General features: G+C 36.1%; 1 protein-coding gene and 1 long non-coding RNA gene across 3 annotated transcripts in view; one reads left to right on the forward strand and one right to left on the reverse strand.

The window, feature by feature from the left end:
• AP3B1 (adaptor related protein complex 3 subunit beta 1) overlaps nucleotides 1-23155 on the reverse strand; it is a 244170-nt gene that overhangs the window by 27350 nt on the left and 193665 nt on the right. For both annotated transcript variants that reach the window (XM_028531358.1, XM_036020449.1), the window contains exons 23-24: nucleotides 7513-7744; nucleotides 2761-2845 (exon numbers count right to left, since the gene is read on the reverse strand). In XM_028531358.1, coding sequence (XP_028387159.1) covers nucleotides 2761-2845; nucleotides 7513-7744 — 317 coding nt within the window. The remainder of the gene's footprint in view (nucleotides 1-2760; nucleotides 2846-7512; nucleotides 7745-23155) is intronic.
• LOC118499471 lies at nucleotides 12196-16103 on the forward strand. The gene is made up of 2 exons (XR_004901957.1): nucleotides 12196-15097; nucleotides 15582-16103. It is a non-coding gene; the product is annotated as an uncharacterized LOC118499471 (long non-coding RNA).

Here is a 23155-nt window from a genome sequence, read left to right on the forward strand (position 1 = left end):
TTGTGCTTGATATTCTGCCAGATTTGTTCTTAGCATTGTACTAATTTTCTCCCATGACTGTTTGCTTTATGGTTGCTATTTACTGTTATTGTTTATCTGCTCTCATTTGCTTTCTAATGGACAATAATTTTTCATAATTTCTGGTTAGCTAATGGCTCCTTCCTTCCTTCTTTCCTTCCTTCCTTCCTTCCTTCCTTCCTTCCTTCCTTCCTTCCTTCCCTCCCTCCCTCCTTCCCTCCTTCTCTCCCTCTCCCCTGCCTCCCTCCCTCCCTCTCTTCTTTCCTCATTCTCTTAAAAAATTATTTTCTGTCTTCTTAATGACTTTGGGCAAAAAGAAGGGTGGCTGCTAGAGCTTAGCCCTTTAACTTGAATCAAGTCATATTATTTTCTACTAGTTAATACATTAACATCTGCTGATTACAAGGATAAGATCTGTTTATGCAATGCATCTATTTTTAGAAATACATTCTATATATTATACACATTTTCAATCTTGATAAATTTAATCAAGGAGTTAATCTGATGACCATTTAAAATACAAAGCAAAAAAAGACACTAATACATCAAGTATTCATAGAACTATACAATAGTTCTATCTGTCTATCTATCTTGTATAACTATAACGATTTAGAATTAATCCGGAAGCTAAAGTAGAATCATTTTACCCTTATTCCTTTTCTTTTAATAAATAGAAGTATACCTGAAGGACTTATAGTCCATGTTCTCGCCATTTCTGAAGGCTTCTTATCAAATATGCTCTTATTACCCATAATTTTATGTATTGATATTTCAAGGAAAAAATTCAGTATCAGCCATTCTTGCCCCCCTGCTTTTTATTGAACCAAGACTAATACAGCACACATCACTAAGCAAAAAATGCTCTTTACTATGCAAAAGGCACAGTCAGTGATTGGCATCTAAGGCCAATTGATCTACCCATTACCACTATCTCCCTACCCCCACGAGCACTACTATGAAGCTATTGATTTAAACACTGTCGATCGGTTTCCATTTTCTGATTTTGGGCAGGCCAATTAAGAAAGTGAGTAATTGTGATTACACTGCTTCAGGATCAATTACATTTGATGCAAGACAAAGTGTTCTTTTTGAAACACACACGCAAAATTTGTTTTGATCTAGTGTGCTTAAATACTTAATGAAATCTAAAACAAATAATTAATTTATACCTTCACAACAGCAAAACATATTAATATACATACTTAAAATAACAAAGGCTATTTTCTTTGTAAAATACATTCATCATTTTCTTAAAATTAGTTTAAGAGAAAAAGAGAAAAACAGTTTATGTACATTACCCAATGTAAGATAAAAATCAAGTATCACCTACACATTTACCTTTAAAAGGACTTAGTTAATTGTGAAAGACAAAATGCAAGTCTTGTCCAATGGATACAGAGGAAATCTATGCAATAAAAACAGTTTTTTAAAAAATAACACCCTTTATAGAGAAATATAAAATGTTCTTTAGGTAACTTGATAAGAAAAAAAATTCTTTTAGTTCTAATTTTGTCCTAACTTGGTACATGAGCTTTGTCATTGGGCTGACATTGTTGAAATGATGAAAATGGATTCACCACTGGTGTTGGAAGCACATCTATTCAGAGTGATGTGACTCATAGTCTTGTGCTCAGTAATATTGATCTGTGTTGTCTAATAGAAAAATAATAAACAATTACTAGGCAATGTTGGGAAAAGTAATCAGTTTTTATATATCACTAATATAGCAGACCTCCCAAAACATAAAGGTGATGATCTGCATAAAATCAATGTGTTATGCTACATTGCTTATATTCATCTTTGTAGGTTCTCAGCAATAAATGGCACAATATTAGGCCTGAATTACTCATAAAATGAAAAGGCATATGAAGAAGAAAGGTTGACTATATTTAACTATAAACTTATTTTAAAATGTCTATTTCCTAAACTTGGAGGTTTTTACCACAACAAATTCTGCTTTAAGCTAGTAATAAGCTTAAATAAATAAAATGTCTCCATTCTTTTAGAATAAAAAGATAACCTACACCAGAAAAATATAAAAGAAAAGGATTCAAAGATAATTCTTAAATATGCATGAATATAAACTTTGTACTAATTGCTAATAGTTTTTTGGATTTCACTAGAGATGTATAAAAATTATATAAAAACAATTAATAATGACAAAACCCAATCCCAGAAAAAGCTCCTTTGAATAATATTCACCTATGAAACCTTTAACAACTAAATAAATGTTCTTTTGAATTTTATCAACATTAGTTCGTAAAATAAAGTAAAAAGGGAAAAATGTATGGGATTTAAGTACTGACAGAATCAATAATTCTCCACTTATGAGGCTCAAGATAACATATAAAATGTTTAAAAAGACATCTTCTCTGGGCTAGTCAGTAATATTAAAGTATTTTTTTATTTCTCCTCAATATTCCTCATCAATTTTCTCCTGAATTTCCTAAAACTGCAGTTAGAAGTAAAAAAAAAAAATTATCAGTAGCTTCTTACTTTGACCAACAAACTATGACTTCCCATCACATATGGCAGACTGTCTGGCTAGCTGTATAACAAATACTAAACATACATATACTGGACACAATTTATACAACCATTCCATGGCAGTCTACCCACTGCCAAAGAAAGGCACATTTGTTTAAATGCTTTGTCCCTCAAAGCAAAAAGCTGTTGAGAGCTTAGTTTTGATTTGCTATCCTTTGCAGGTGACATAAAATACAGAAAAACAATTGAACTTACCACAGCTGGAAACTGGCAGTCTGAGTGGAATCACAAAAGTCAATACCCACTGAAACAGTAATGGATCCCTCAGGCTCAAGAGATTCTAGGAAATTAGATAATTTAGACATGAAAACACAGAGGATGTGAAAAAGAGGCAAACTAAACACCGAAAACTTACGTAATGCTTCTAGTTTGGTTATAATAGTCAAATTTAATGATGGCTTACAAGAACACTTTCAAAATAAGAATATTAAAGCAAATTATAAAGTATTTTCCCTATTGAAGGCTTTCTTTGACAAATTTATTCCACACATATTTCAATGAACACATTACACCATTTTGTTTCAGAAATGTACCTCTTTCTGAGAATGTCATGTTTTACAATCCTGTCTCTACAGGCACAGAAGGTGAGAAGGAGATTTTGTCCTGTGTGGAACAGCTGTGATGGCTATGAGAACTTCTAAGAGACATGTATTTAAAACTTTGAAATATTTATCTAGATATAAAAAGTAAAATTTTAAACAATGCTCCAAATTTCCACTGGAAAAAATCAAACCACAAAAATTTAAAGGTGTAAATATAAAGCAAAATTGGAAGAAATGAATTTGTTATACTCAGAAATTAACCAAGATAACTGGCATTATAAAAATCAAATGGTAAGTTCAATTGTATTATTAAAAAATTACTGAAAGAAAATCTAGTAACAGATTATCTTGAAAAAACAAATAAAATGACATTTTAAAGATTTATAATTTTTATTTTTTAATTCTTTTTAAATTGTTGTTCAAGTGCAGTTGTCTCCATTTTCCCTCCACCACTCTCCCCCACCCCAGCCATCCCCACCTCCCACCCTCGATCCTACCCTCCTTTGGCTTTGTCCAGGTGTCCTTTATTTATAAACTTTATCTATCAACTAACCAAGTATAGGAAATAACTGTATAATATACATGCAACACTGGTGTTTTTCAGTTCACAATGATAAAAACTTAATACAATGACAAATTTTTATTCTGTTTGGGATTCCAAAGTCTGACTGTATGTTAGAAGAAGAACGGGAGATCTTACATATATACTTCTTAGTATAAACATCTATGCATATATTATATATTTAAATAGAAACCACCCACTTCTAATATCCACACCGCTAAGTCTTCAGTGTAAGTCATGCTGTACAATAGTTTTATCTATTCTGTGTATCTAAATATATGTAGTTATATCTTAGCAAACACATGCAAACCCAGTAGGCTGTGACTATCCTAGGGCTTGTTTATAAGTATGATTTCCATGAACTGTTAACCACGACAGAGAAGACAGCATAGATGGGACAAAAGAATAAATCAATCATCTTATTATATTAAGAAGTATGTTTACATTTTTTAAAAGAGTTTTATTTATTTATAGAGAGGGAAGGGAGGGAGGGAGAGAGAGAGAGAAACATCAATGTGTGGTTGCTGGGGGTCATGGCCTGCAACCCATGCATGTACCCTGGCTGGGAATCAAACCTGCGACACTTTGGTTCGCAGCCCACGCTCAATCCACTGAGCTATGCCAGCCAGGGCGTATGTTTATGTTTTACAGATTCAATGAAGACTAGGCATAAGAGGGTACTTGTTTGAAGCTGATTTTTAAATGTTATTGATTCGTTTAGTGTTATGTAAGTTGAATTTTCCAGTTTGAATTTCTTTTGTCTATAAACTTAACATTTATGCAAGTACCAGAGTACTTGCTGCCAAAATCTTTGGCAAATGTGTTATCTTAGAATAACTACCATGATACTTTTTTTTAAAAACATTTTTCCAAAATCTATACCCCATCAGTTAGTTCACAGCTCTGTCAGTCATACTGTTCGAGGCTATTCTTCGGTAAGTCCTTAGCGCTGTCGTCTGTGCCCTGACATTACGGGGTCTGGTCTAGGTGGCAGGCGAGCACCACACTGGCAGCAAATGCTGTCACCTCCGTCACATGACAGCAGTCATGATTTAGACCTCTCTCTCTACATCACACATCCTTGTATTTCATTCGACAAAGTGACAGTTTCACAAGGTGCCCTGTTGACAGCACCCTGACATAGCTTAGTATCATCTTCGGTGTTGAGATAATTAAATGTGAGTTTAGTGCCATCTAGTCCTGAAGGGCAGCTTATGATCAGTGGTATGTTTTATTATATGGATACTTCAAGAACAAAGTAATCAGCATAAAATTATTCATATAATGAACTTTTATAATATTTGAAGCCTACTACGTTGGGGAAGTTTACTCAATCAGGTGTCTTTATTTGGACACTCCTCTGGATCACTGCATATGCATGAGAGGGTTACACAGAAATGGCCGAGAAACACTGGCTCCACTGCACCACACCTTTAGTGATGAGAAATGAAATCACACAGGGGCCAGCTACTTTGACTCGACAGTTGTACAGTAACTGGTGAAATCTTAGCTAAACTCAAACTTGTCAACTGTTAACATAAAGTTACTGAACAGCCTAAGGCTATTCTCTTTCTGTGTGTGTATGTGTATGTTTTATATCTCTTATATATTGGTCTCTTTGGTAAAAATGTTGGTTTCACGTTATTTCTAATATTCTTGCAAGGAATTCAGTTTCACAGTAAAGGCAGGGAAAAAAAACAGGAAGTCTTCAAATATTATAGATAAAAAGATCAGTGACCAATAAGAAATCTGCTGAACTTATTAACATATGCATATATGCTTAATAAATAAAACAATGATCTACCTCCCTTATTTCAAAAAATATGAAAATACAGTATTTGTTCTATGTTGCAGTTTTTAGATGTTTTTAGAGGCATAATTAAGATACATCATACTCTGTAACTCTACTGTAATTTACTGATGAAAGAGACTAGGCATAGTGGTATTATGTATAAATATCTACTACATGGGAAAGAACTCTGTATTTTGAGGATATTCAATAAATGGTAATGAAAGGAATGAAACATTATAGTCCTAAAATTTTGCTTAAAAAACAAGCTTACTACTAGTACTGAGACAATGGTATAAATTCATATTTTATTTCTGTGTTAGGGTTATATTATGAAATTTATTATTATTTATTTCTTCTATTCTACACAGGCCAGCAAAAGTGCAGGTCATTGACTCATTAGGCCAGCTCAAAGAAATGTTAACACTGCTCTACTGTTTTAACCTTTGAATAACATTTTCAACCTTCAGTCAATTCATATATCAGCTGCTTGACACTTCTTAATTTTTTAACTAGGTAAAAAGGGATGACTTTTAAGCAATCAAAGAACACAAATTGCTATAGTTACAAAATAGTTTGAAATATATCATTATGTTAATATATTTATATATTAACTTTACTAAGTAAATAAATATCAGGATACTCTGTATTCTTTAAATAGTGTCTTAATCACCAAATTATTTTTAAATAAAGGGTAATAAGTGGGTTCTGAAATCACCTTATTTTATCTCTACTTTGGTTACTTATAAAAGTCTAGCATATTCAATCTATAAATAAAAATATAACATGAAGAATAATTTCTTTACTGAATGACTCATGAAAACTGTATTTGTACAAGAGGACTCAACAATGTCAAAGAGCCCAAGTGAAGAAAAATAGAATGGCTATGTGAAATAATGAATAAAGAAGACACAGTCCTGGTCAAAATCCTCTGCTCAACTTAAGTATTATAAAAAGGAATATTTGGAACTTTCTGATTATAATATTTCAGGGACTTGGAGACAGAAACCCTACATAACTTTTTTAAAAATCCTCAACCAAAGATATTTTTTTTTCATTGCTCTAAGAGAGAGAGGAAGGAAGAGAGAAAGGAAGCAAGAGAAACACTGATGTGAGAGACAGACATTGGTTGTCCCCCATATGTGCCTGGACCAGGAACAGAACCTGCCACCTACGTGTGTGCACTGACTGGGAATCAAATCCACAACCTCTCAGTTAGAGGATGATGCTCCAACCAAATGAGCCACCTGGCCAGGGCTTTATATTACTTTTAATTGAGATTTTGCCTGAAGCTTCTCCCAACAAAATTTTAGGGTTGTCTCCACTTACACAAAACAGAAATAGAGACAGACATTGTAATTATCACCTGGTTTAAACTCAAAATAAGACACACAGTTATTACACAATTTCTTATAGGTACAGTTTTGGTATAATACTTCAATAATGGGAGGGGGTGACACTGGTGAGAGGGGATCACGTGACGGGCACTGAGGTTCTTGGAAAGCACAGGCCGCATCTGAGAGCAGCCTGCTCAGCAACTGCTGGCTGTGCTGCATGTGGGAACAAAGACCCAGTGCTGCCATAACTTGTGTTTTATTCCAAGAAAAAGGAAATTCCTGGTATGCGTGCAAAGGAAGACAGAATAGTACATATCCTTTCATCTGTCACTCCCTTCACTTTTTAATTTATGGAATATAAAAGGAAACAGGGAAGGGGAGCAATAGTAGGTACTGTATGCAAAAAGACAAACTAAAATCATGCAGGAATGGAACTGAGGCAGAGAGGTGGTGGGAAAGGGGATGCAGACAGGTGCAACAGGTGGCAATTCTGATTCTTCAGCCCCATCCTTCCACGATTATTGGTATTACCCTTGCTGGCATTTGATTCCTAAGGGCAAAAGCATGTTTTTATTGTGTACAATAAATTTAGTTTAAAAAGGGAAACAAACATAAAGTATGTTAATAGTCAATAAAATACTATGTATTCTACTTTATTTTTTAAATGAACACATTTAATTATCAAATACAGTTAAAGTTTCAAATGAGAATATTTACCTATTGGATTAAAAACATGCATTTCCATGCCTATAGGAAGTTTTTTTTCTCCTATGTGGATATTTTCAATCTTTCGATCTGTAGTATTATTCAATGTTATTTGTACGGAGACCATCTTACTGCCAAAAATGCAAGGCTGTCTTGAAAAGAGATAGTGGGCAGCAAGGCCTTTTCCACTCATCCGATGAAGCAGCATATGAGTTTTCCCTGGTACAAAGACAGGAGTACTGACCTGTTGCATATGTAAAAGAAAAAGATGAATTAGCAAATACAATTTATAATTCTCTTAAAAATATGTAAAAATTTATGATGTTAACTCTTGCTTTTCCTAAAGTATTACATAAACCACAATAACAAACATTAGCAGGACATCACACACATAAATATTAAGTCAGAAATTATATTAAAATATAAAGTAAATACCTTCAAAGCAGTATTAATTTTTCTGTACTCTGTAGGCATATATTAAAATATTTTGAAAATATATGTCTAGTAAAACATATATATTTATATATAAATATATTGAATTATATATTCAAATATACTCAAGTTTTTAGAGCTTATAAACCTTTTTGTTCGTTTTTTCTAAGTACACTATATTTGGGCATCTTGCTAACTTTCTTACTAGTTTTAACAATTTGTCAGTTGATTTTCTCAGGGTTTTGAACTTTATGATAGTCTTATCTGCCACTGATGAACATCTTGTACCTTCATTTTCAATTGTGATTCCTTGAACTTTTTTCACCTTGAATTTCTTTCCCTCTAAAGACTATGATCTACTTTAAGGTGGTTTCTTCCTTTGCTTTAATGATTAAAAAGATCTTCTCTACTCTGATCTCAGGTAACTTCTTCTTCTTCACTTACATTTTCTTCTAAAGCTTTCATGGTCCCATTTTTTTAATCCATGTGAAACTGGTATTGGTTTATTGACTCCATATTCAAGCATTTTTTCTCTAAATATTTAGCGATACCCTGGACAGGATTTAATGTTAGCCTTTCCTTAATGATTCTTTTTCTTTTACTAGATCTTCTTTTATTTTTACAGTAAAATCTTTTAATTGTATTCCATTACCATTTATCTTCCTCATATCCCCCTTCCCTCTGCAATCATCATACTGTTGTCTATGTCCATGAGTCCTTTTTCCTTTTTGCTCAATCTCTCCACCTACTAACCTCCCCCACACCAAGAGTGGTCAGCCTGCTTTCTATCTGTGACTCTGTCTCTATTTTGCTTGTTAGTTGAATCTATATATTCAACACAATTCCTATTAAGATACCAATGACATATTTCAGAGCTAGATAAAGCAAATATTTCAAAAATTTATATGGAATCACAAAAGTCTCCAAATAGCACCAGCAATCTTGAGTAAAAAGAATGAAGTTGGAGGAATTATGCTATATAATATCAAACTATACTAATCAAAACAGTATGGTACTAGAATAAAAAGAGACACAAAGATCAATGGAACAGAATAGAGCCCAGAAATAAACCCACACTTTTATGGTCAATTAATATTTGACAGAGGAAGCAAGCAGATACAATGGGCTAAAAGATAGTTTATTCAATAAATGGTGTTCAGAAAACTGGGCAGATATACATCCAGCATAAAATAAAACTAGGCTCCCTTCTTACATCATACACAACAATAAATTAAAAATGGATTAAAGACATAAATGTTAGACCCAAAACCATAAAAATCCTAGAAGAAAACATGGGCAGTAAAATCAGACATTGTTCATAATAGTATTTTTTTTTTTGAGATATCTCCTCAGGCAAGGGAAATAAAAGAAAAAATAAACAAATGGAACTACATCAACTAAAAAGTTTTTGCACAGCAAAGGAAACAATCAACAAAATAAAAGACAACCCACTGAATGAGAGAACATATTTGCCGATAAATCTGGTAATCGGTTAATATCCAAAATTTATAAAGAACTTAAAAACACCAAAAACCCGAACAAGCCACTTAAAAAAATGGGCAAATGACCTGAATAACACTTCTCCAAAGAGGACATACAGATGGCTAATAGACATATGAAAAGATGCTCAATGTCACTAATCATCAGATAAATGCAAATTAAAACCACAATGAGATATCACCTCACACAGTCAGAATGGCCATCATCAATAAATCAACAAACAACAAGTGCTGATGAGGATATGGAGAAAGGGGGATGCTTTCTCATTGCAGTATTATTTACAGTCCCAAGATAAGGAAGCAGCCCAGGTGTCCATGAGTACATGAGTAGATAAAACAACTATGGTACATATATACAATGGAATACTACTTCGTCATAAAAAAGAAAAAAAATTTACCCTTTTCGACAGCATAGGTGGACCTGGAGAGCATTGTGCTAAGTGAAATAAGCCAGTCAGAGAAAGACAAATATAATATGATTTCACTTACGTGGACTCTAATGACACAAATGGCTTCAATGATGTTTTAAGTACAAACATTCTAATTATTTATGTACTTGGAGACATTTCTGGGCCTTAACTGAACTGTTAATCCAGTACCATATTGTTCTATCTCTTATAGCCCTACATATCATGATTATATTATTTGGCAAAACAAAATATCCCTCATTTTTCCTCTTCCCCAGTATTTTTCTTGACTAATTATCTGTTTATCCTTCCACTGAACTTTGGACTTCTTTCAGTTAAATTCTCCCCTCAATCTTGAGTAACATCAGGGGCAGCATGTTAACTGAGAAACACAGTACATTCCAAAATCATGCCTTGGTCATCTTTCCAAGCAAAGTCCAAGTATGGCATGTGGCTTGACCTGACACGGGCAAGCTTTTTAAAAATAATCAATTTGTAATTCAAAAAGCCTAATCAAGATTGTTTCCTGGGGGACTTCCGGCAAGATGGAGGCATAGGTGGACGCACTGTACCTCCACACACAACCAAGATTAGAACAACAACAATTTAGAGGTAAAATAACACCCAGAACTGACAGAGAATTTATCTGAATGGAAGTCGGACAGCCAAGAAGTTGACGCAGACCCGTTCATGCAGACCAGTAGGAGGGGCAGAGAGGAGCAGCTGGGCGCAGGTGCAGCGCGGGTTGCAGCTTGGAGAATAGGGAGAACTGGGTGCATAAGGCATCCAGGGGTGCATGAGGCATCTGGGGCACTCAAGATCACAGTGGGTGGACCCTGAGTATGCAAGTGGCAGCTGGCAGATCCAGTGAGGCGGCGATTGTGGACCAGGGCAGAGCACACAACCCAGGATCCCAGAGAAGGGACTGAGGTCCCAGGAGAATGGAGCTACCACCATTGTTCCCTCCCACCCTGGCCGTCGTCCCCACATACACCGTCACAATCTAGCGACTAGGGTGCCCAGCCCCGGTGAACACCTAAGGCTCCTCCCCTCACTGTAACAGGAGCAACCAGACCAAAAGAAAAAAAAAAAGAGAGAGAGAGAGACATGTCTCAAACAGAAGAACAGATCAATGCCCCAGGACTCATCCTTTTGAGTGACCAAGAAATAGCCAATCTATCAGATGCACAGTTCAAAACACTGGTGATCAGGAAGCTCACAGAATTGGTTGATTTTGGTCGCAAATTAGATGAACAAATGCAGGTTACCATAAAAGAGATGAGGGAAGATGCACGGAGAACCAATAGTGATGGGAAGGAAACTGGGACTCAAAACAATAGAGTGGACCAGAAGGAAGAAAAACACAACCAAACAGGAAAGAACAGAGAAATAAGAATTCAAAAAAACGAGGAGAAGCTTAGGAACCTCCAGGACATCTTTAAATGTTCCAACATCCAAATTATAGGGGTACCAGAAGGGGAAGAGGAAAAGCAACAGATTGAATACATATTTGAACAAATAATAAAGGAGAACTTCCCCACTCTGGCAAAGGAAATAGACTTCCAGGAAATCCAGGAAGCTCAGAGAGCCCCAAAGAAGTTGGACCCAAGAAGAGACACACCAAGGTACATCATAATTACATTAGCCAAGATTAAAATGAAGGAGAGAATCCTAGAAGCAGCAAGAGATAAGGGGACAATCACCTACAAAGGAGTTACCATCAGACTGTCAGCTGATTTCTCCAAAGAGACCTTACAGGCAAGAAGGGACTGGAAAGAAGTATTCCAAGTCATGAAAGACAAGGACCTATATCCCAGATTACCCTATCCAGCAAAGCTTTCATTTAGAATGGATGGGCAGATAAAGTGCTTCTCAGATAAGGTCAAGTTAAAGGAGTTCATCATCATCAAGCCCTTATTTTATGAACTGTTAAAGGCACTTATCTAAGAAAAGAAGATAAAGAAAAAACATGTAGAAGGACAGGAAACTCACAATTATTAACAACCACACCTAAAGCAAAACCAAAAGAAACTAAGCAAACAACTAGAACAGGAACAAAACCACAGAAATGGAGATCATATGGAGGGTTAGCAACAGGGTAGTGGGAGGAGGAGAGAGGGGGAAAGGTACAGTGAATAAGTAGCATAGATTGTAGGTTGAAAATAGATAGGGGGAGGGTAAGAATAGTATGGGAAATGTAGAAGCTAAAGAACTTATAAGTATGACACATGGACATGACTAAAGGGGAGATATGGGTGGGAGAGGGTGTACAGGGTAGAGGGGAGTGAAGGGGGGAAAATGGGACAATTGTGATAGCATAATCAATAAAATATATTAAAAAAAAAGACTGTTTCCTAACAAGTAGACTATCCCAACTAGGTTTTCTATTATAATTGCAAAAGTACATATTAATCTACTCAACATGTTCACTATGCCACTGACACCTGATTACATTAAAAACCTTATTAATAATTTAAAATTCATCAACAGAAATCTAAAAGTTAAATATCATGTATGCATAATGATAAAATATCTTCCAAGCATCATTAAAATACAGTATCCCTTTTCTAAAAGCCCTACTTATAAGGGTGAACAATTTAAAATATAATAAGTACCTAGGTAAATTTTAAATTTTGGCTATACAAAGTTATGAGGCAACTGATCTATGACCTCTACTTTGGTCTTTTGATGATCATAACAACATTCTAGCATTTTAAGTTTTCAAATCACTTTCACTTCTAAGCTTAGGTTCTTTCCTTGCATAAAAATTATTTTCAAAACTTTTCTGTATCAATGCTCACTGTAAGTTCTATTTCCTTTACAAATTTGAGGGTGGGGTTTATTAGCATAATCCAGGACAGCATTCCTTAGCAGTAAACATTCATTCAAAGACATAGTGGGCATCATATAAATAAGGAAGCGGACACAGAGTGTATATGTAAGTGTAAACAAGCATGTACGTATAAATCCCCATGTCACTGAGGCCATGACAATCAACTTTAAACACAAGCCCTTAACTAGAATATTAGCCCTTAACTATTTATATTTTCAGTATCGTATGTGTATTCTCTAAATTAGATGATAAGCACATTGGAGACAGTATCCAAGTTCCAGAGACACAGTGTTCATTATACCCTTAAATACATGTTGAGGTAGCCAGTTATGGGGATGTAAAGTACAGCATAGGGAACACAGTCAATAATACTGTAATAATTATGTATGGTGCTAGACAAGCATTATTACTTTGTGAGTTACGTAAGGGTCTAATCACTCTGTTGTGCACCTGAAATTAGTGTAATATTGTATGCTAACTGTAATTGAAAAATAAGAATAATAAAAAAGTGAAAAAAATTCATGAAAGCTTGGGCTACATATAATATGGGGAAGTAAAGTTGAAAGCTGGAGAGAGACAAGAATAGAGTAGAATGAGAAAAGCAGGACAAAAGCAGGGGTGTGCTTCACAAGCAGCCAGGAATTAGCAATCCAAATACCACCTAAGGTGCTGAGAAGGTACACTGTGCCATCTCAACTGGTTTACTGATTCTCTCTCTCTCAATCTAACCTTGGAACACATGGCCTAAATATTTGGTATTTTTCCTACCTTGTCTCTGCACCTGTATTGTACTAGTTAAAAAGATATATGTGCAAAGACACACAGTATGATTCTCTCTACTCATTCTTCCACACTCACCCAAGTTCAAGAAGCACTCTCTAATGAATGCGACATCTAAAGATGTCCTCCCTGGCAATCCTGAAAGGTTACCTGTGACAATGCCCAGAGTTCTATGTTCTCTTCTATAATAAGTAGCATCACATATGGCACTTTGTGGTAATAATATATACTTTTTTTAAACAACAGTAAGGGGCTAACTGAAAATGTTTGATTGCTTTTTTGAAAACCTGTTTTCTAAGTTCATACAAGTCATATTAAGCCAACCTCCTCTAATGTCTAGATCAACTACAGGTGACATTTTGTTCAAGAGAACCAGTAGGTTCCATTAATCCTTCAACGATTAATTGTAATATGATTAATCCTGACAAGAAAGCAAGTTTTAGTTTACTATTTTGTACAACTGATTAGATACTTATATTCCAGAAACATATATATGATCTGTGGATGCTTATGTTCTAAGATGCTAAACATTGTGAACTAGTTTTCCAACTTCACATTTTATAAATATCAGTAATTTTCTTAAATGTAAAAAAAAAAGGTAAGTTAATTACAGAATGACCTAGATCTGGGTTGTGAAAATGAGGCTTTAAGAAAAAACACTGACTTTTAACAAGTTTGAACAAAACAGATCATATTGGGCAGGGGTCAGCAAATAGAGTTCACAAGCCAAATGTGGCCTGCTGCCTGTTTCATGAAGTTTCACTGGAACACAGCCATACTCATTCATTTATGTTTTCAATGAGTATGGAGGGCTGCTCTCCAACGGTAGAGTGGAGTAGTTGCTAAGCCTAATATATTTACTATCTGGACCTTCGGAAAAAAAGTATACTTCCTTCTCCTCCCCTCCCCCTATTTTTGGGGAACAATTCTCCACAGGTCTCTTCTGCTTCTGCATGATTTCTGAGCAAAGGCATTAACGACTTTGTTCCTGACAATTTTTTCAAGGATGTCTGTACAGTGAACAGCCTTTGGAAACAGGTAAATGCCTCCCCCTCGAAGCAAAAGTTAGACAGGTTTGCTAACAGGTCCTTATCAAAGATGGGGATCTTCTATACTCTGGTTCCTCTCTCTGTGTAAAGCAGCACACTGCACATGCAGTCACCATCTGGCCGTCATCGTGTCACCTTGTGGAACTGGAACGCAGAGAAGCAGTGGAATGATGAAGCAGTGCAAATGATGTTACTCTGCTGTAATAGCCTACTACGTTGTTGTGAGCAATCAACTGTTCTTTGCCTTGTGTCTTCTATGGGTATCCATGCAATTGTCTCAGCCTGGCGTTATCTCATACCTTCAGAGTTCTTAGTACCTTCCCCCACCCCATTTTTGGTCACTCAGCAATTCCCAGATCCACTTACTCTAAATAGCTAAATTAACACTTAGTAGGACTATCATATGCAGTGGCACCTGACTGAGGGGGTGGATATGAGCTTAAATTCCAGCTTACATCCAAGGGTGGCCTTTTTGGAATCTATACAGTGGCACCGTATGAGCTAGTGGCTTTGCTAAAGAGACCACTTTACATGGTAGAAACAATTTTTTCCTTTTGACTTTCCTTTATGAAATTCCATGTTTTGACTGAGTTAATTGTTTCTATGGGTTTCTGAAGTATCGCTATGTGTCCTGACAGCTGACAACAAATTGTCAAGTAAGTTCTCCGACACTGAGGAATAAGAGGACAATGTTTCAGGGTTGCTTTTATCTGGTTCAAAGCTAAATGTTGGCCTTCTGAGACAGCTTTCTCCCCTGTGCTTTACCGTGTAGCGGTTATGCGTGGGGCTGTTCGGTCTCCACACCTTACCATCTTCTAGGAACCTCGCCACTTCCAGTTCTTCGTAAAACCGGCTTGTTCTCAGGCCACTTCATGACTGGGCCATGGTTACCTTGTTCAGAAGCAGGCAAGGCCCAGTGAGCGTCTGAGGATTTGTGGGGTTGAGACCTGGGAAATCCAGCCCGTCTCTCTCAAGTGGCTAAAATTGTGAGATTTAAAACTCTAATGCCTGTGGCCATAGCCCTGCCATGTTGTCCAGTTAAAAATAAAGCAACTTTCAAAGAAAGGCATGGAAGAGACAGAGTCCTCTCTTTGGTTTGTATATGGAAGGTTCTTGAAGCGAACATACTCCTACCCCTTCTGAAGCTTGGTTTTCTGTGAAATACTCTATCTAGCATTCCTTCTAGTAGCTCCTCCCCACCCTGCCTTTTTGCTTAAGCTAGTTCAACTGGGTTTCTATCATTTAACTTCCCCACCAAACTACTGATCAGGACTAGTCACATTTCAGGACATTAACTAGAGGAGCAGGAAATGAACTAATAATGGGAGAACATGCTCTCTCGTCCCTTTTCCTGGACCTTGGTAGACATGAATGGGGAGATCAGAGACTCACGTATGGCTTCTGACTAGAATGAGTCATAAGAATCTATCAATTCTGTAAGTCAAAAGAGTTGAATTAGCAATTCAGATGGTTCAGCAGTGATTTTCAACATTTCTCATCTCCTAGTGAATATAAACTAATTAATAAAATTATGCAGCACACCAAATAATACATTTCTTTGCTGATCTGACAAAAAATAGGCATACATTTGGTTCATTCACACTGCACAGCTATTGCTCTGTTGGCTATTGTCCTGTTTTTAATTTGGCAGTCTAAAGGAAAAGAGGTCAGTGCCCTGACTCAATAGTCAGGTATTATTGAATGTTTTAAAAATTCTCGTGGCTCACCAGTTGAAAATCACTGGGTTATAGAGGAAAGGGGGGTCCTTGATGTGACCATCCTAACTCACTAGAATCCCACACTGGGGTCAGAGAGCAAAGCCCCTGCTCATAATAAAGTGCCAGTTTGCCTTTCTCTGTCTTCTGAATCTGTGTCTCCCATGGGCTTTTGAGGGGGACTTCTGGAACTCCCAGTCCAGTAAGGTCACCACTGTTTTGAACACAAAGTAACTACTAATCATTAATTTATTAATTCACTCTTTCAACTAACATTTATTATTAGTTGTGCCAACCACTGCACTAAGGACCATGATACAGAGTATCCTACTCCTCACAGAGTTTACAGTTTAGCTGGGGAGAACTAAGTAATTCAACCAGTGTGACAAATGCCATGATACAGAGAGGCTTAGTAGACTAAGGGAACACAAAAGACCTAGCTGCCACTTGAGTGAGAGATCAGGCAAGGGATACACTGTTGTTTAAACGAATTAAGTATCTGACTATTTCTCATTGCCTCTACTGTTACCATCCCAGTCTGAGCCACCACCATCTCACATCTAGATTATCCCTACAGCCTGCTAACCAGTTTCCTTGCTTCTACTCCTGCACCCTACAGAGCACTGACTCAAAATAGTGCCAGGACGAACCTGTTAAAATGAAGTTACATCATGTCTCCCCTCTGTTCAAAACCCTCTAAGGGCTCCCAATTTCATCGGGAGTAAATGCCAAAAATTCTTATAAAGGCCTCTAAGGCCCAGATGCCTGGCCCCTTGTTAGGTTTCTTTAACCTCATTTCTGACTACTCTTGAACTCATGGTTCACTCTGCTGCAGCCACCTGACTTCCTTGCTGTTCCTGCACACACCAGAAATGGGCCTACCACAGGCCCCGGCACAGGTCCCCGCTTCCAGGTGTGGTGTGTTCTCTAGACCCTCAGGTCTGATATATCTTTACTCAGATGCTGCCTTCTCAGTGAGGCCTAGCACACTGCATCGCTTCCTTCTGATTTCCCCCTTTTCTGTCTCCATAGCCACTTTGTACCTTCTCTAACACAACAGATATGTGTATATATAATTTTCTTATTTATTATGTGTATCTGTCTCCCCATTTATTCCCCACTTTTATGTTCAATGTATAAAACATAATTTTATCCTTTTTCAATACTCAAAGCATAAATTTACTATTTCAAATGATTAAAGAGATTTACAGATACAGACCTCTAGTGTTGGCCATAACTACACTTTATTAGATGCTGAGTGCTCAATTATAACACTGTTTCTAAAAATATTAGTCTCACAGAGCATACTGTGGTGATACAGTAGAAATCATCAATATTAATATTTATTGGTTTTAAGGTATAACTGGATTAGAAATTTTCTATTACATATAACTGTAAAAATATGAATACTGTATATCTTGAAGGCACACACAAAGAAAAACATTAACTAGGACTTCTATAATGCAAACACTAATTCTCAAAACAGCTATCTTTAGGTAACAGCATTATTTCCCATTAAATATTAAAACTTGCATAAACAGGATAGTAGGAAAGACAGTATTGAAATCACTGGTTTTGATTTAATTATTTAACAGCTAATGCTCAAAGAATTAAAAACCTAGCTGCATTGTAAGCAAATGATAAGGGCTATCCTCACTACGATTCTTCAGGAGGCAATTAGTTCAGTAACTGTAATAACTCTAAAATAAAAAGCCTCCTTCTGGACTTAACTGAACAAAAAGCATTAAGTAACAATGAGCTAACCCTCTGCAAATCTTCACACAGCATATGTTTAAATAATAAAAGCCGTTTGTGTACCTTTAGATGGTTTATGAAAATAACCAATCAATTCTGCAGACACAACATTATTTCTAAAGGAAATCTATGTGACTCATGATGCCTGTAGATACACAGAGACAAACCACACATATTTTATCAGTTTATTACAGTAAGCAAATAAGCGTGGAATGAGAGTGCACATAACTGTCTACTTAGCGCTTACTGAAACATTTATAAGAGCTGTTATCTCCCTAATAACAGACAGACAGCGTGCAATTTTAGAGAGGAGAAAAGCTTCATATTTTTTAACACTTCACTAAAAAGTAACTGAAGAGTGTAAAATGAAAAATACTCTGTGCAGTTAGCTGGTAATGGACCATATTATCAACTCAAGTTAGATTTATAGGATACAAACTAGTCACTAATAGTTATTTTATGACATAGCATGTCTGCTTTTTTGAGATTATTAAGATGAAAGTTGTAAAACTTCTTTTGAACATAGCTGTTCAAAATGATTGAATTATAAAATTTAAATGAGAATTGAAAAATAAAACACAGCATAGCAAGTAGGTGCCTAAGAATAAACCTAGTTCAACGTCAGTGTTACTATTTCAAAGCTGATGCATACACGTGAAGCTTTATGGAAACAGTGTTTTCCGGCCTTTTATGCTTTAATCCACAGTTAGTCACTTAATCATTTTTAAGCATTATCGATCTATTCTGCTTTCGGACTTCAAAAATATGAAGATCTGCAGTACATAAAATGCTGCCTTTGTATCTAGTTTTCTTTGGCTCCTTTTACAGCGTATCTATTTAGGTATATGATTTATAAAAATGACCAAAAAAACCCAGTTATAAACAGAGTTTTATCTTTAAAATTAGTATTTTTTAAAACCAAATGTATGCTTCAACTGGCAGAGTGGTAATGAAGAAAGCCACAGTATTGTCTTATTAACCCCGAAAACCACAGACGGTGAGCCTATTTTACCTTTAATCCACAGTTACTGAGCCCAGGACTTAGTATAGGATTAAAAAAAGCAAACAGCAAATGTGCTTAACTCTTAACTGTAACGATAAACATAGAGCCAAAGAAATGTATTTAATTTTCCATCAAATATTACTTTAAATAAATGGTTTATAATCATAAGATAACTTCCTCCTTACACAGGGGTTGGCAAAAGTAGGCTTACAGATGTAAAATAAATTAAAAAATAATACAAGAATAAACTCTACTTTGTGTACTTACAACTGTAAACCTTCTTTTGCTCACCCTGTACATGCAGATTTAGGTATTCTAGGAAATAATTGTGCTAATTCCTCATATTTTATTTTAGTAATCAATATATATTCTGAAAAACATGAAACTTTTTTTACCTCTTACTTTGGTAATATATATTATAAAAATTTATTTACAGAAAGAGCTGACTATATAATCAACTGACATTTAATGAGTACCTTACTTCATACATGGTATTGAGCAGGGGCCAAAGGGAGTCCACTGCCTGTCATTGTAAAGCCTGTGAGCTAAGAATGGCTTCTGCAATTTTAAAAATGGAACATTTTTGTGACACTTATATGAAATGTCAATTTCAATGTCCATAAATAAAGTTTTATTGGAACATAGCCACACTCATTTGTACACTGTTTACGACTTAGTATTACAATGGCAGAGCTGAGTGGCTATGACCTGTAAAGCTGAAAGTATTTATTATCTGGGCCTTTACAAAATTTGCTGACCCACTGGTACAGGATATATTCAATTTACACTAGGACTGCGATGAGGAGGAAATTACTTTATAATAATAACCTACTTTTTCTCCTCCCCAAATGTAAATCTATAAACTTCACTGTCAATCTGAATTTATAAATCTGAAATCTGAAATGATGCATAACATACTTTTGTTTACCACTTCCATGAACACATAGTTCCAGAAATGTGGGTACAGATAAGTTATACTAGTTTTTAAAGTATTTTTTTCCTGACTTTTGTTTTAAGGCTGCTAATAAAAACAAAACTGAATCCGGTTCTCAAAGTGCTTGGCAGAAAAGTTCCAATAACTGGTTACAAGTTTCATTTGAACCAGAACATTTGACATAAGCACAAAACAAGTATGTGTTATTTGATAGATGTGATAATCCCTTTCTTGTTGACAGTATCGATGACATAAAAAAGAAAAAATTGGTGTCCTCTTCCTCTGTAACCAAGCTCAGAATCTTGGTATTAGAACTGACATCTTCATCTACTTCCAACAATTAGTTGACAAGTTCAATGTCTCGTCTATTCATTTCTTTCTTTTCTGTCCATCTACCACCAGCCTAAGTTGGTTCATCACTGACATTTAAAACTTAAAAGAAGTATTTTTCTTTCAAATTGCAAAAGTAGCACATGTTTGTTGAAGATTGTTTCAAACTGTATGGAAATATAAGTAAAACCCCCTCAGGTTTAATCATAATTAGCAATCTGATGCCCCTCCCAATCCTGTGCTCCCTCTCCTGCTTGCTCAAACTGGCCTCCCTGTCTCAGATTCCTTATGGACCAATCCGTACCACAGACTCCTGTAAAAAGAATTCTCTTCAGGTGTACCTCCCCACATGCTCAGTGCAATGAGGAGGAAAGTGGCTATGAGGATAGAGAGACCTGAGCTGAAACTCTGGCTCTGCAACTTATTCACCCTATCATACTGGAAAAATTACTCACACTCGAAGGACTTCCATTTTCACATGGGTGAAATGGGGAAACCATCATCTGTCTTTCTGCATTGTTGTAAATCTAGGCCGAACACAAGAAAATGTGGAGGGAAGTAGTGCCTGAGGAACATGGTAGGCAGGAGTGAGGGAGTAAAATAAGATTTCAGAGTTAAAATAAAGGAGTATGTGGCTAAAATTCAGCACAGGTGAAAATTAATAAAACTAAACAGACCAAGAAGCTGTGAGGTTACACCTGGCACAGATTGTTAGTACGTACATTGGGGTCTCCCAGGATGATGGTGGGCTGGAGAGATTACCTGTAAGATGCCAAGATCTTCACTGAACATGGGTGAGAGGTTAAGAGATCCCAGGGCAAGACTGACAAGGAAGGGAAAGGATATATAGTAAGATGGGATGGGCCTGAGAAAAAGAAGTAAAATGAGGATAAAAAGAGAATGGCCTAGATGCCACAGCTGGGAGCTTCATATAACCACTCCTGCTGGTAATAATGATTTCATCAAAGACAGAATTATAGAGCATTCTGAGTCAGGGAGGTCATGCTGAGAATGTTTCCTACAGGACAAGCAAGATTCAAATGGAGAAAAGCTAGGCTATGTATAGTACTTAATAAAAGTATGTGAGGGAGGGAAATTGTTAGCTGTTCTACATATTTTACACACGGGAGCACAGCATCTAAAAACTGGTCATGCTGCTTGCATTTAAAGGACCTGTGCTAGGAGACGGGGGGATATGGATCTCATCTGGATGACATCCTAGAGGAAGGGAAAAAAAAGTATGCCTTGGTTGATGTGCAAACTGGAAAGGCACTTTTATTATAGCTACTTTAATTTTAAATAACAGGTCTCTCTAGAGATGCTTTCTTTGAATCTGACAGAGAGCAAGAGGATCCTTTCACATCACAGATGCCAATCAGAGGTGCCATAGTTGCTGAGGAATTCCTGACACAGGACAAGGATGGGGAAATGGGTCCTTCAAGATCAGAAGCACACACGCATGTGTGCACACACACACACATTTGTTTCTGTCTGATTTGTGAATAAACATTTTACATCCTTCAGTGAGAAGGTAGGAATGGACAGATCTAGGGGGAACATGATATATTACTACACAGGAACCTTAGTCTTTGGAGTTCGTATCTCTGATGGGAGCAAAGTCCTCTGATGACCCAGCTTTCTTTTTATTAAAGTCACCTGGCTATGAATTGTTCTGGGTAAGTGCTGGGATTGGGGCCTAGGTGCTCATACTTGGGCACCGGCCCATGTATTCTCTGGCTGTATTTTTTTTTGTGGGGTGGGGGGGACATATGGGGCATTTTTCTTTAGAAGCAAGAAAGACTATGACTTCCTTCTTGTGAAAGTTATGGTTGGCAGTGGTAAAAAAGAAAACACTGAATTTTAAGTTAAAAGACATTCAAGTTATCATTTGATGAGAAGAAAACTATTTAACTTCTCTTAGCTTGAATTTATAAAATAAAGGGTAAAACTACCTAATTCACAGGATTGTTTTACAAGGATTTAGTGAGATACTGCACATGAAAGAGTTCTGTTGATGAAAATACTCTTCTTTCATTATAATTTAAGACAACATTTATTAGCATAAGGGTAAAAATAGTGGCAGAACTAAGACTGGATTTAATATTTTTAAGTGTCACCTGGCTGGCGTAGCTCAGTGGATTGACTGCGGGCCGTGAACCAAAGTGTCACAGGTTAGATTCCCAATCAGGGTCCATACCTGGGTTGCAGACCACGGCCCCCAGCAACCCCACATTGATGTTTCTCTTTCTCTCCCTCTCTCCCTCTCCCTCTCTCTCTCTCGGCCCCCCTTCCCTCTCTAAAAATAAATAAAAATCTTAAAAAAATATTTTTAAGTGTCATTGCTGTCAAGCAATAAGCTATGATTCCTTTTTCAGTAAACACAAAATGTTCCTATTATAAGGAAAATAAAGGTCAGTAATGCAAGCAAGTGGAGATATTTTTTCTCCTTCAGAGCACTCAACAGGAAGTGGGAAGAACCAGCACTTATTAGTTCTTCCTGAAGATTAATGCTAACTGAGGAAACTTTTTTGAATATGGTCTTATGAATTAGTATCCTTAGTCAGCATAATAACTTTCAAAAGCAAATCAGTGAAAGGGAATTAGCATTGTCTTTAAAACATCAGTATTTAATAAGCTAGATATCTAAAAGTGGATTTCAAATGATAATATCATAAGCATACATCATAAAGCAAAGGAACCTCAGGAAAAGTTGGAATGCCATAACATTACAGGAAGGCTACAATACTTTGAGATATTTCATATTTCTTTACTTCACCAGGATTACAGTATTAATAAAACCTCTACTATCTACTTATCCATCTTCAACACTAAAAATCCCATTTTTATACTAATTATAAGAGATTAACTCAGAATTTGAAGTAACTGAAAAGAGCAATGAAAAATATCACTAAAAAAAA

Source organism: Phyllostomus discolor, chromosome 3, assembly GCF_004126475.2.
Source record: "Phyllostomus discolor isolate MPI-MPIP mPhyDis1 chromosome 3, mPhyDis1.pri.v3, whole genome shotgun sequence".
Classification (NCBI taxonomy): Eukaryota; Metazoa; Chordata; class Mammalia; order Chiroptera; family Phyllostomidae; genus Phyllostomus; species Phyllostomus discolor.